The 15,205-nt window shown below is 37.7% G+C and overlaps 1 protein-coding gene across 2 annotated transcripts in view; it reads left to right on the forward strand.

Annotated features, from left to right (window-relative positions):
- The window catches only part of LOC137283530 (cyclin-dependent kinase-like 2), a 566,496-nt gene that overhangs the window by 502,739 nt on the left and 48,552 nt on the right, over positions 1-15,205 (forward strand). For both annotated transcript variants that reach the window (XM_067815087.1, XM_067815088.1), the window contains one exon: positions 14,928-15,010. In XM_067815087.1, coding sequence (XP_067671188.1) covers positions 14,928-15,010 — 83 coding nt within the window. The remainder of the gene's footprint in view (positions 1-14,927; positions 15,011-15,205) is intronic.

Here is a 15,205-nt window from a genome sequence, read left to right on the forward strand (position 1 = left end):
CTCGCAACCTCCCCACTTATGGCACATCAGATCACCCTGTAGGTTCACATGTTGGGCATATTCGGAGTGAGTGACAAGTATGTGACTTGAAAGGGTGCCAAACAATAAAAGGAAGTTACCTGTGGGTGAGTGTGATTGTATACCAACTTCAGGAGAGGGATTTCAAGTGTTCCACTTAGAGGGAGGAGGCAAGCATAATAAATACAAGCCAGGTTAAGTGTAAAATATTAATTTTATTCAGAAAATTACATTTTCAGCATTAACTTTTAAACCTGCAAATCTAGCAAAAATGAGATATTGTGTTCCTTGCAGCATAGAGATTTTTCAGACCCATCTAATGTGCCGATTGTGACAAATTGTGCCAGTAGAGATTTTTTGTTGCCTATTTGAATTCCTTTTATCTTACTTTTATTTCTCATCATGATTGTTAAGATTTTGGCACCAAGAATAAATATATAGGAAGATATTTAGACTCACTGACAACAACCTCTTGTGACACTGAAAAAAGGGGTTGCAAACCCATTTACTAAAACACCAGACTCAATATCTGCAGAAAAGAGTTTCATCCAATGCCTTTTCAAAATCAGTGAATACTAGTAATAGTAAACCTGGTATCTTGTGAGATTCCGTGTATTCTAGCGTATCTTGTATAATCTTGGTTAGTTTACGAATATATCTACCTTTCACAAATCCTTTCTCATCTTCATGAATACTTATTGGCAGAATTGGTTTTAAATATATTAGCATGTTGTACTTAAAAAGGGAGATGAGTCACATTTATCATCTTTTAATATACAACTTATCAAGCCATCCAAATGGGAGTGGTTCCCTGTCAGGAAATTTGTCAAACCTGGACCCTAATCCTGTTGACTCTGCACTAACTCACCACACAGTAAAAGCAAAAGACCTTAAAAAACGTATTAGAAACAGATGCCAGCATTACCTATGGAGGTATTCCAATATCCATTGGGCACACATTTGTCAACTTTTGTAGAGAATCATCATGAGTGACCAGTGGATTCTCAAGACCATCAGAGTGTCTCAAGTTGCGAGAGACTGCCAATGGTGATATATCTGGTGGGAGACCACTATCTGTTCAGGGAACTAAATTTTTTTTGCATCAATGGCAGCGATAGAGAAGCTCCTTGGATAAGAAAGCTGTAATCATGTTGAACCCTTTAGACCCTTTTCTAGTATTCCTGGAAACCAAAATGGATTCAAGACACAAGAGGATGATCACTGATCCAAGAACCTCAGGAAGTGTATTAGACGACCCACGTTTCTGCTGGAATCCATACAGAATCTCAAACAAACAATTTCCATAAGCAACTCTATGGCTATTGACCATCTTAACATATTAGTGTATCTCAATCTTCAAGTTTTTCAAGGTTTTGAGACACCTCTCTAGATGACTGTCAGTATCTTTGAGATTTCTTCTAAACTTCTGGTACATCAGGAAAAATAAGCCCAAGAAAGTACAAAAGTACACAGGAGCCATATTCAACCTCTACTAATACATTTTCAAGAGTTGAGAATAAACATACTTTGAACAAAGGTATGACAAAACAGTCATTTTGGTTTCGTCAGTGAATAGTATTTTTATGTGGCGAAGAAAATAAGGTCACTGTTGGCCAGTTTTATGAATGTGATCTCTACATTTTAAAAATGAAAGATTTCAATTTAAAATGATGCTGAAATAGTTGTTATGGTCAACTCTTTCCATTTTGCATGATCACTAGTATGAGGATGTAGTGGTTCCTTATTTCCAGAAAAATCAGACCACCATTTACTTAGTTTTCTTTACATTAAGAAATGTGAAAATGTCCTGAAAACATCTGTTAATCTCACTCTGATTCCAATCAGATATGTACATGAGAAAGTTATGTGGTCAAAAATACATACATGCATACTCGAAGGCAAGTTTTATACTGAACCACAAAAGAAACATCACAGTACCAACAATTTTGCCAGATACGTTTCATCTTAATTTTAATTATTTTTCATTTTTTATGTTTTAGCTAGACCTGTGTTGTAGCCAATGTTCAAGAAAATGTGCATTCAGGTTCTGCATTTGATAAAAAACTTGTCGTGAAAACGCAGTTACTAAAGTAAAGACAGGATGAGGTTTTTGTGCATATTTCATGAAAATGACGTGTGTGCATCCTGAGGTGTCATTCCGATAAGAAGAGACACCAAACATGCACAAAATCATTAACTGTTCGACAGTAGTGACACGCCACGATTTTAATGGAACAGAGGGACCAATCTTTAGGAAGACTAAATGCAGACCAGACTGCTAGACATGTTCCAAATCATTCTTCATGTTTGAACAATATACCGCCTATATATAATATAATAATATATAATGAGCAATTTGAAGTACAGCTGACCATCCTTGCAGTGGCAGACCGTCTGTGATCAAAATCAGTGGGTCACACATCATCGGAATTGGTGTCAGTGAGTGGCAGACTGTATTCTGCTCCAATGAAAGCTGGTATTGCGTCTTGATGGCTGACACCAGAGTGAGATTGTGGCAACAACACAGGGATTGTTTTTCAGATGATTTTGTCCTGGAAAAAGACTTGTAGGAATTTTAGAGGTGTTACAGAATATTGTTCCTGGTAGATGACATGGTGCAATATCTGCCAGCAACACTGATCAAGCACAAAGACCCTTTGTCACGCCACATTTTGGTTATCGTGGTTTCCACATGAGCAACTAGAGGTTTTCTCTGTCAACCTGGCATACAAACCCCTCAATGGCCTTCCCTCAGTCCAGGCTTAACTTCTGTAGAACACTTGTGGGACAAGATTCAAAGGAGGAGGCTAAGTGATGTGAGACCAAGACCGACAACTGCAGCTGAACTCCCTCAGGCATATCACCGAGTTTGGGTGCAAGTTCCTATAGCCTTCATCAACCATGCAATGCTGTTATCAACACTCACAGAGGCCATACACATTATTGATTTTTGGATCACACTGTCATGCCACCTGTTGTAATTTTGTCTTGTGATCTTTTGAAATTCATCTTTAATTTTTGATGATCAAACATGCCAATTTTGAAATCTTTCTGGCAATGATTACGTTATTTACACATGTTTGCATTAAGCTGATTTCCAATTTAAAAAACATGGTGACAATGTCTTTTTTTGCAGGATAGTGTAGCAGAAGAAATAATGTTTCTGTTTTCATGGCAGTGTAGTTTTGGGTAGTGTGGTCCAAATAAATAAAATTTTAGGAAAACACTATCGAACAGCTTCTAGCTCTGTGTTTGAACATGTAAGCATCATTTAGAGCAGCAATGAGATTTTGATTCCATGGCTAACACAAATATAACACATTTTGTACAATACGCATCTATATCAGTGCTCCCATTGCTCATGAGTCAGGACAGGAGATTTCGGCAGTTACTTCAGGGGAAGATGGAAGAAAACCAATTGCCACCACAAAAAAAAAAAAAAAAAAAAAAAAAAAATGAAATGTAAAGTAAAAGTGGTTGGACATAGGGGAACAGTTGCCAGTACTGGTTTCAAATGCCTTCAGGCCCTGGTGATGTAATAACGTACTGTCAGAAATAGAATTTGTTTTGTCCACATTTATATCCACAATGAATGTAGTTAACTTTATAAATGGCCATTTTTAAATTAGTCTTAGTTTCATTATAAATGATAGCTGTAATGAAAACTAATAAATTTGACACTAAAACTGTTATGGATGTACCTATCATGGAGCCTCACTAACGCTATATTTCACACTTTGTCATGTGCAGTCACAAGCATGGCTCTTGATATGGATATATACATTGATTGCTAATGTCTAGAAGTATTTTGTGTAAGAGAGGGAGAATGAGAAACCTCTCTTACCGATATAACAGGGTGTATCATTGAACTAGTGCTGTCCTAGTACTGTAGGTAGTCATCTCAAAAGCCAAACCAGGATGCAAACACAAATTGGATAAGGGGATCATAATGAGTGCAGTTTTATGACAATAAGATACCACCAATGTTATACCATCAGGGAAGAGATCAATGTTCCCATTAATGTATCTAAAACAACTCTAATTGCTGCTATCACTCTTATTGAAATGGGGTTTAAGTAGAAAATGGGGAGATGATCATGGAGTCTTTCATGAAAAGCATTCAATCCTCACTCTCAGGTCAAACAATCCCAGAAGCATCATTGAATATCAGGAATGTCCTTTCCCCCTCTATACACAGCCCATACAGCAAATGGGACTTCTCCCAGGAGAACCTGCCTGGTCAAACCCACTGAGAAGTTTTAGGAGAATATGAAAGCTCCCTCCACCACTGCAACCTTCTGTTACCCAGAGTGATCCTGGTGGAAAAAACCTGGTCACTCTCCTGATCTGCACCAAGAGATCAGGAGATTCCAAACTATAGCCAAAAGAGAATAATGGGGAGTCTGACAACAATGTACATGGAATGCAAGTGAGACATTTCAAGAGGTCCACAAGAGAGGTCCGCATATTTAGTATGCTTTTCCTGAATCTTGCCTATCACATTGCTGTCAAAAGTGACAGAAAATTCAATGTTACAAATTAATACATAGGCTTCATTAAAAAGGACGAGACCAGGTTTGTTGTCTGGAATTCTTCTGAGACTGTATATGGTCCTATTCCAGAGAAGTTTACTAGTATTATTTTTCATGATGCCCTGGACATGTTTAGGGCCATTCCATGAATGGACGTAGAAGAAACCATGTCATCATGTCTTTCAAGATAGCAACGATACAAATAAATAATAATAATAAGAAGAAGTGTTCTTGTATAGGGCACAAATCAAACTGCAAGGCAATTTCTCTAGGCGCTAAAGTATTTTTCCCTCGATCACCGGATGTCAATCTCAACAGCACATCGTATTTCATTCTCAACTCCCTGGGGAGTATACAACTCTTGCTGCCACTAGGCGCACCGAGTTTATTGTGGCTCTCTCATCCTAACGAGGCACCCAGTTGACAGCTGGGTGGACTGGGACACAGTCACAGCACTTTGTCCAAGTTTACTGCACGTTGCTGTACCTGCAACTAGGTGTATGCACGTGTTCATGTGGCCACCATCTGGTCATATACCAACGGATTCATGGGTTCTTTTAAGTGCACAGGGTTGTGTACTGTACACTAGGGATTGTGACAACACTGAGAGAGTCTGCACACAAATACATTGGCTTCCTCTAAAAGGACGAGATAAGGTTTGTTGTCAGGAATTCTTCTGAGGCTGTATATGGTCCTATTCCAGAGAAGTTTACAAGCATTATTTTTCATGATGCCCTGGACATGTTTAGGGCCATATCATGAATGGACCTAGAAGAAACCATGTCATCATGTCTTTCAAGATAGCAATGATACAAATAAATACATTGGCTTCCTCCAAAAGGAAGAGATCAGGTTTGTTGTCTGGAATTCTTCTGAGGCTGTATATGGTCCCATTCCAGAGAAGTTTACAAGCATTATTTTTCATGATGCCCTGGACATGTTTGGGACCATCCCATGAATGGACGTAGAAGAAACCAGGCCATCATGTCTTCCAAGATAGCAATGATACAAATAAATACATTGGCTTCATCAAAAAGGACGAGATCAGATTTGTTGTCTGGAATTCTCCTGAGGCTGTGTATGGTCCTATTCCAGAGAAATTTAAAAGCATTATTTCTTCATGATGCCCTTGACATGTTTGGGGTCATACCATGAAAGGACCTAGTAGAAGAAACAAACCATGCCATGAACTCTTTCAAGATATGCCGTTTGCGCCAAAGAAGAGTATCCATAGACAAGATGTTGGACAACCCCTGTAAAGTCATTGCAAATTCAACATTTCATATACTCATGCTAATAATGCCAAATGTCGAAGAATGCTCAGGAGATGGCACAAAATGTGCCATAATTTTCACATGCATGTAAGCTGGTACATTCACTCAAATACAACTTGTCAACTCAGTAGCATGTAAAGCACATGCTTTTTACACATCGATACCCGTGCGTACTTCGATACACACAAACCACACTGAAAATGAACTATGCTGTTGTCAGACCATAAATCATCCGCCTGTGCCTTTTGGTGTTGAAACTTAATGTCCCTGCAATGCTGAAGCCAACGTCCACTGACATATGGAATCAAATCATTGGAATGAATCGAGCAGGTGCAACAAATCGCACGATCAGTCTGCAACTTAACACTAGCAAAAGAACTCCCCTGTCGAAAAGATCATGAATTCTTCCTGAAGAATTCATGAACATTAAATGAGACACCTACTTCCTGAAGAGTTCATGAATTTTCTTCATGAAGAGTTCATGAACATTAAATGAGACAACTACTTCATGAGTTCATGAATTTTCTTCACGAGGAGTTCATGAACATTAAATGAGACATCTACTTCATGAAGACCCCCTGAAATGTTCATGAAGACTTCCTGAAGAGTTCAGCCTTTTTCTGCAACACAAATCACATAATCTGACCATGCCATGCAAGTTGGCAGGCAACATATAAATTCATCACCATGAGATGTAACATAACATAAATATCAAGCGGCAAAGAGGACACAAACAGAAAACTAGATTTTGATGGGATTTCCTTTTTATTCAAATCTTCTGCAGAAAATTCTGATTAATTATTTACAAACAACACAAGAACCTGTATCCAAACATATTGCTCTAGAATTAAACCTGTCATCCATACATACTTGTTCTATCTTTACTACAGCTTGGATGTCAATATGCCTGCCTGCAGGAAAATGAACTTATTAGGAACACCATTTCATGCAGTAGATTGTAATATACAATTTCAGAAAGTGTAATCCCTTCAAACTATATGTTTTTTAAGTAGACAATGAGAGTCACAACCAACGGAGAATTTACAACAGGGCCTAAAATCATCTAACTGGAAGTTGTACATGGGGCATCACAATTAATCTCAGAAAAAACAGGATGGAAGAACCTTCAGGAAGAGCAGTGGTAACGTCACTGAAGATGCCCACATTGGTTTAAGAATAGTTAGTGACTGAGTGAGTTGAGTTCCAGCATATTATCACGACAAGGAACAGAAGAGAGGGGCTAAATGCATTGTACTCATGTGACGAATCAAACCCAAGTCTTCAGTGTGAACACTTTGGCTCAGGAATATAATCATCGAGCAGAACTTCGTCTTTGTTTTTCAACATTTGCATGATGAGGACGATTTCCTCAGAATTGTCCAGTGGAAATCTGAAAAACATTGTAACCAACAACATTTAATGACAGTCTTTACATTTCAAAGAGTCTAAAGTAAATATTGAAACTTTGTTGTTTAAAAAAAAAAATAATTGCTCAAAATGTTAAGTATATATAACTTGTTTCAGATAGTTTAATTATAATCAGGTGAAAAATTATTTTAAATGATTTATTCACACTGAGGACCTTAACATATTTTTTTAATACAAAGAGTCCATCTATATCAAGTAACAAAACTGGCTTCTAAACCACTAGTCTACATTCATATCAAAATATATTCTGAAATATCAGCATTTCCCAACACTTAAACTAATCAGCACATCATAATATAGAAAAACGTATCTTCATGTAACTGAACCTATTTCCAACTTAAAGGTCATATGCAACCAAAAAATCAAACATAATTAAAACACATTTATCACTTATTAATGACATAGAATATACATTGCTGCTTTAAAAAAAAGATAATAAACACAATTATAAGTGTACAATTGCGATTCAAAAGTGCAATATTTTGTACTTGGGCTAACTTCCCCCTAAACGAAGCCCTCGGGAGACCGAACCCAGTCATAGAGGGTGGATATGCACTCAAGTGCAACAACGGCTTCCGATTGGCTGTTTCATTTGCTGATATGATGAGGGTTCATTGTGTGTACAGAAAGATGATCTGTTTGATGGGCATTTTAGAAGTATAGCCAGTCACAAGAAAGTAACATTCTTTATGGATAACAACTTCTTTTCGTGTACTTGATGCGTCGTTTCAGTATGGATTCATATACTGTTGTCAAACAAAATCATATACACGAAAAGAAGTCGTTATCCATGAAGAATGTATATAGAGATGTTGGGTTTGGAAAATGCATGTTCTCTGAATTTGCGTTCGATCCAATAAAAAATCATGTCAGTAGAGATGGTAAACTACTGCGTGGCTGGAATCTGTCATTCGTCCAAGTACAAAGCAGCACTTGAAACTGACAAGAGTTTGCACTAGCTTCCGTCAGATCCAGTCATCCGAAAAAAATGAATGTAGTTTGTTTGCAACCCACAGACATAAAAACATGTCATGTGTATCACACGTGCCTAATTACATAATGTGGCAGATAAGGGACTCGGGTGCACAAGTCATAAATCAACTTATTTTCTTTATGTCGTATAGTCTGATAGGCGTTAAGTTCAAATTGCACGTGGTCAATGATTGAAGCTCTGTATTGCATGTTGTCTTTAGCAGACAGGCTGACAGACATACAGGTGTGAATAAACCAGTCACTGAACTTTCTCTGTGGCAGAGACTGCTTACCACAATCAACAAGTTGTTTTATGTAACGAGTAGATTATTTACTTAATTGTTTGTGTACACAACCAAGGTTAGACTACTGCTCATGACCTCAGACGCTGGGCATGCATACTGTTTCAAGCTCCGCGAACCTATTCACTGTGCATGCGTTATGGACGCAGCGCAGCACAGCTGTTAAAACCAGTTTTTCCCCCAGCGCTGGGGGGAATTTAGTGAAACGTTTGAACTCTGATTTCGCGGGCTTTTTTCATCACAATTTTTTCAACTTCATAAGTTGAAATGGCATTTTTTATTTGTTTCGGTAAGTGCATACCGAAAGGTACCAGAATCTGCAAAGTTGTGTTTTACGTTGCATGTGACCTGTAAATAAATGACTAAACATTGTGGCACATTCACTTTTAATTTACAATCGGTAATTATTCCAAAATTGAATACAAAAACGACAGAGAGAACATGAAATATCCCTAAAAGTGCCTATGGCAATTATCTCCCTTTTCATTATCATTTGAAATTTTGTTGTTTCTAATCTAAGCTAAACAAGCTTAGCACCAAACTAGAACCTTGAACTTTGAAACCATCTGCATGTGCTCAGATAACACAACTCAGATTTTTAAGTCACCAGCGTTACATGCCCCTGTGTAAGTCCCATCGTACACAAAGCTCACATTATCATTCAGTACACATTACTGACTTTCTGTTTGAGACTCGGAGATACACACTGTGTAAAAACAACACTTGATACACTTCTATATGTTTAAAAAATGTTTCTGTCATTCTCCTCAAAGAGAGTTACTTATCCCTTCACCTATGTTGTTTTTGTATATGCATATTCCGGCACTGAAAATAATTTCAAAATTGTTGTTATTTAGCCTGCGACCTTGTTGTATCGCGGTACTTAGCATATCCATAATCGTCAATAGAATTTGAAACTTATATGGCCTTTTTCATCATGAAATCCGATTACCATGACATTTAATCAGTACATTTGTGTAGAAAATATTATTTTAACTTTGATAGTGTTTCAGCAAGAGCCATTAGACGAACGAAGCCGGTTCATATTTACCAAAGGAGAGGACTCCATCGTATCGCGGTAATTTCTTTTCTCCCCTCAATGTAAAAAAGGTTGAGATATTTTTTGGCTATCCAAATTGCACAAAACTGTGTCCGTAATGAAACATTATCCTGGGAAATCACCAGGCTTCCAAACATAGAATGCACAAATGTTCAATCAAATTAGTTTCACAGTCATTTAGAGAATTTATTCATAATGTGGACAGAGAAATTCACTGTGGCGCCTAAGACACAAGTGATGTCAGTGCAAAATGACAAATGGGTCCAGTGCTGACACTTGTCACACTGAGCCCACTTCACTATGACAAGATAGGGGTGGCAGCAAATGCTTGTTGCAAGCTAACAGGATCATACTGTCGTCTTGCCTTAGCAGAAAAATAGAGTTTTCTCTTAACTTTGCGACATTCCTGAATAAATATGATTTTTTAAATTGAAATTATATTTTCAAAAATGATTTCTTTTTAAGAATATTTTAATAAAATAGAGAAAAGAATATTTCAGAAAATGTAATATCTTAAAATATTTCATTTTCATTGTAATGTTCTATATTATTTGATTTTATACTTTAGGCATGATTTCAACCATATTTCAATGCAAAATATGATGTTAAATCATGAGAGAATATGAATAAATAATTATGTGTACAGGAGTACAATAAAATTCTTTCTCAATTTCTATTTTGTTTGAGTGTGCAAATTCGCTTTCATTGGTCAGGGTTCATGTTACATTTTCTTTCCTTATTTGTATTACAAATATTGCCATCCACCGGTAGATTAATATAGCTCCTAATGTCACTTCCGTTACCTTAAATGGCATTGATAAGATGCAGGGGCGGTATTCTAAAAAAGTCTAAGATTTCTCTTAAGTTTTGTCTTAAGTTTTCAAAAATTGACTTAGCTAAGTCAGAAACTTAAGTTCGTATTCATAAAGTGACTTAGTCAAAAACTTAGCTGAGTCGGAGGTTAAGTCGATCATAAACTTAAGTTCTTGGCCGCGGTGCGTGCGCATCGTTGCTAGTGGGAAAATACCAGCAACGGAAAACTTCCGGTGGAACTCTTTAATGCAAGAAAATAAAAAGTGACGTCAAGCGGGGATTCCCTTCTGTCATCTCTGCGGGACTGGGAAAATGTATAAACCGTGCCACCATAGTAGGGGCGGACAAAGCTTCAACAGTCGTGTATATCACACGTGAAACGCTCGGTTGACTCAACCCGTGATCATCCCCATTACACAATTGAAACTTGCCTGTTGCCAGAAACCTCAAAGTTACTAAGAGCTTTGTTGTTGCATCAATAGCATGATTCCGTCCAGTCAGTGGCTGTATTTGTGCTCCAATAAGTTGCAATAAAAACCTAATACCTTGTTGATTCAGTCTGTATCTTCTAAGTAGTTCCTCGTTATTCATATCATTGAATCTGTTGGATCTTGGTAAATATACACGCTGTGCGGCTGCCATTTTGGTTAGACTTAAGTTGAAATCCTATATTTAAGCCTACATGGGTGCAGGCTTAAGAACTAAGTCAAAAAACAACAAGACTTAAGTCTAAAACTTTTATTGAATATGACTAAGAATAAAGAAGTGATTTAAGACAAAACTTAAGTTTTTCAAAAAAAACTTAAGTCATTTTTATAGACTTAAGTTTTTTTTATAGACTTAAGACTTTTTTAGAATACCGCCCCAGGCGACCTAGTTCAGATAAGTGGGAAGTGTCATAAACGACACGTAAATATTATTGCAATTATTTCATGGATGGGGTTGAAAGAGATTCCAAAAGATTCCAGAATTTAATGTTAACATTTCTCCTGGATAATACTTATAAAGATTTGATACATCGTGCTTGTTTTCCAAAATGTAAACAAGCGACTGACGTCTGACTGCCGATTTACATATGCAAATGATCTCTAGGAGGCGTGTTTCGATCGGAAAACCGGAAATACCGTTTGTCGCGATACCATGAATGCCGCGATACAACGAGGTCCGCTCATGGAAATCAACTTGGGATGCATCCATGGGCAGTTAATCTAGTCGATTCCTTTATCTTGAGCCAGTTCTTGACATATCCATCGTTGTATTATCCACGAAATCCGTGAATCACAAATCCATTAGTGATATTCATCACCTGAATCGTTGTCTGTTCATTTGGCGCCTCCTGCCTCGCTGCGCGCGCTCGAAGACAGCAGCAATGGCGTCATGCCGGGAAACGGTCGCGTCTTTCCTTATCGAATGTTGCAAGTTTGAAGTAAAGACATTTTTTGACAGAAAAGAAAAATTAAGTGTTAACATAAACCCTTAGATCAGGCATAAATCGCGTCTATAAATAAAATAAGCTTTATGAAAATTTTTATCCGGTCTTGAAGTCGCAATAGATTCGGAAGAACGAAGGGCGTGGTAGTTTTGGCGCGAAAGTCGGTACCGAGTATCTCGCGATCGAGTTACTTCATCATACCAACAGTGTATAATTTCTCATCTTATTGACAATTAATTTCAAGAATTACAATATTTAGGTATGAATATCGAAATTAGAACTTATCAAATACATGGCGTATTATTGTCAACGGCGGGGATCCCGTAAAAAGATGTTCTGAGTTCACGTTTCTTCGTCGATCATAACGTGGAAGAATAGTTTATGCACATGTCCCGGGTCGTAAATTTTATTTCATTAGTCTAAACTGACTTAGTTTTAGTGTCATATCGTGCTGGACAGGGAGTGACAGTGGAATGTGTTCTAAAATCGAGAGCGTTGAATGTTTTCAACGAGTAGATCTACTTGCGAGTATAGACAGCTGCCAGAAGCATGGCGATATCAAAATATTTTTCCACATTTCTTTTATTTCTGGTACTGAGTCGACTGTTAATGTTTTTTTACTGTCGTATGTTTTTGCTTCGTTATACGCTTTGCGTAAAGTATCTGCATGCATGCCCTAAATCGACCCGTGAAGGTCCCGGGGTAGAATAGGCCTTCAGCAACCCATGCTTGCCATAAAAGGCGACTCAGCTTGTCGTAAGAGGCGACTAACGGGATCGGGTGGTCAGGCTCGCTGACTTGGTTGACGCGTGTCATCGGTTCCCAATTGCGCAGATCGATGCTCATGTTGTTGATCACTGGATTGTCTGGTCCAGACTCGATTATTTACAGACCGCCGCCATATAGCTGTAATACTGCTGAGTGCGGCGTAAAACTAAACTCACTCACTCACTCACTCATGCCCTAAATCACGGGGGAGATTCAATGAAATGAGACGATTTGGACAGGAAAATTTAGTTTATGAAGTATATATGAATAAGAAAGACAAGTAGAAAACTTCCACAGTACCAACTGGTTACGCAGCTATTTTAAGAAGGTAAGTTTTACCTTGAACTGTCCCTATATTACTAAAACAACTGTTAGGCACAGAATCGTTAAGCATTCTTTCATGCATTGTTTGTTGTATTTATTATGAAACAACAACAAAAGTTACTAGACAAACACTAGTAATGCCACGAGTGGCAGGATTAACAGATAATTTAAACTTATTTAAATATGTTGAAAATGTATTTATGCCTCATCTGTAATTGTTTATGTGACAACTTATCTAAAATGAATAAAAGAATTGTAGCTTGTAATTTTTATTCTTTATTTTCTTTTTAATGTAGTTTACTCTGGAAATTTGTAGTGAAAAAGATTAGATTTACTTCATGAACAAAAACGTCATGAAGTAACATATAACTTCATGAAGTTGACCAAGTCTTCATGAAGTGTCGTCATGAAGTAACATATAACTTCATGAAGTGTGAAATAACTTCATGAAGTTGAAGAAGTCTTCATCAAATGTCTTCATGAAGTAACATAAAACTTCATGTGTGAAATATCTTCATGAAGTTGACGAAGTCTTCAAGAAGTGTCTTCATGAAGTAAGTTCATGAAGATTGAAGCTAAAGTTGAAGACTTCATGAACTGTTCATGAAGACTTCATGAACTCATGAACTGGGTTTTGCAGGGGTCCTCAGAGAAACTCCATCGAACACAACAGTCAGTAACTCCAAGGAAATCCACAGGTCGCCCTCAGAAAACCACGCAATGTGATGACCGTGGACTCTTCTGTTTGGTACATCGCAACTGCCGTATGTCTTCAACATCACTGAGGGACAGATGGGGTCACCTTAGTAACGTCAGACTTAGCCGTCAAACTGTGAAAACAGACTGTTTGAAAGAGGCTGCAGAGCTAGAAGACCTCTGCGTCAACCATTCCTGACTGCAGAACACAAGCGGTTTATGTGTTCTGTGGGCCAGGCAGCATAGTAACATCAGACTGCAGCATTGGCATCACAGCATCTTTATGGATGAATCACATTTCTTGTTAAACAGGATGGATGGGTGCAAGTACGTTGACGAAACGGAGAAGGGTTCAGGGATGACTGTGTTGAGGGTTTCATTCAGGGTTGAGGTGGATCTGCACTTGTGTGAGGTGGCGTTCACTATAATGGTAAAACTGAGTTACTGGTTCTACAGGAGAACATCAATCAGTGGACCTACCAACATGTCCTTGAACACACTTGCCTGCCACATGGTCGCTTGTTTATGGCAATAACTTTTTGTGACAAGATGATAACGCTTGTCCTCATCGTGCTCGAGCAATTGATGATTTCCTGGTGACGGAAGGTGTGAACAGACTACCCTGGCCTGTCAAAAGCCCTGACATGAATCCCATTGAGCACATGTGGGACTGTTAAATAAGGAAAATGGATCCTCCTCCATCAAATATAGACAATTTGGAGACATCATTGGTGAGAATTTGGAACAATGTGGCCCTACAAGATGTCAACAAACTCATTAACAGCATGCCAACCCAGATTATAGCCCTTATTGACGCACAAGGGGGAGCAACACATTACTGACATTACACAAATCTTTTTGAATGATCAGACTCTTTTTCTGTCAGTGTCTTGACAGTACACGTTTCATTTTGTTAAATTGCCCCAAACTGTTAACATTACGTCTTGGCAAGTAGCAACTCTATACATATTCTTCATTTAACATGAAAATAATTTCCTGGTAGAGGCACTTGATTGGCTTGTGTTGCATGGCCATGTATTTATGATGATGACAAGTTAATGCGAGTATTAAATCTTTGCATTTCTATCATGTCTTCTGTGTGTTTTTCTACATTTTCCAGTCCTATAAATAAAAACAAAATGGATGACAACCTTTGTTGGCATGAGTATATGATGATAATGATTGTTTGATGAATTTAAATCAAGAAGTCTGGTGAATGATTATTGTTGTTATTCAGTATATTTATGCTCTCTTACCATGTATTATTTATCTTTTCTATTTATCTGGGTTTTTTTGGTTTTTTTGCAGATAGAACAGACAAAATACCTATGAATTCCATCAAAACTATAGTTTGTGAACCGTTAGATGGTCATGAAGAATATCACATGATGGTATGTATACTTCAAAGTGACAATATGTTCTTAAAGTGGAGACCTTTGGTCTATACATTCTATACAGTACACTCGCATATTTGGTGAATCGAACCGGAGCCCTTCATGAATTCAGTTCATTATTTATGGTCACCAGAACCAAGTATGAATGAATATTTACATTTTTCTATTGGAACAAGTTTTGCTTGAGCCCTT

Source organism: Haliotis asinina, chromosome 5 (genome assembly GCF_037392515.1).
Source record: "Haliotis asinina isolate JCU_RB_2024 chromosome 5, JCU_Hal_asi_v2, whole genome shotgun sequence".
In the NCBI taxonomy this organism is placed as follows: Eukaryota; Metazoa; Mollusca; class Gastropoda; order Lepetellida; family Haliotidae; genus Haliotis; species Haliotis asinina.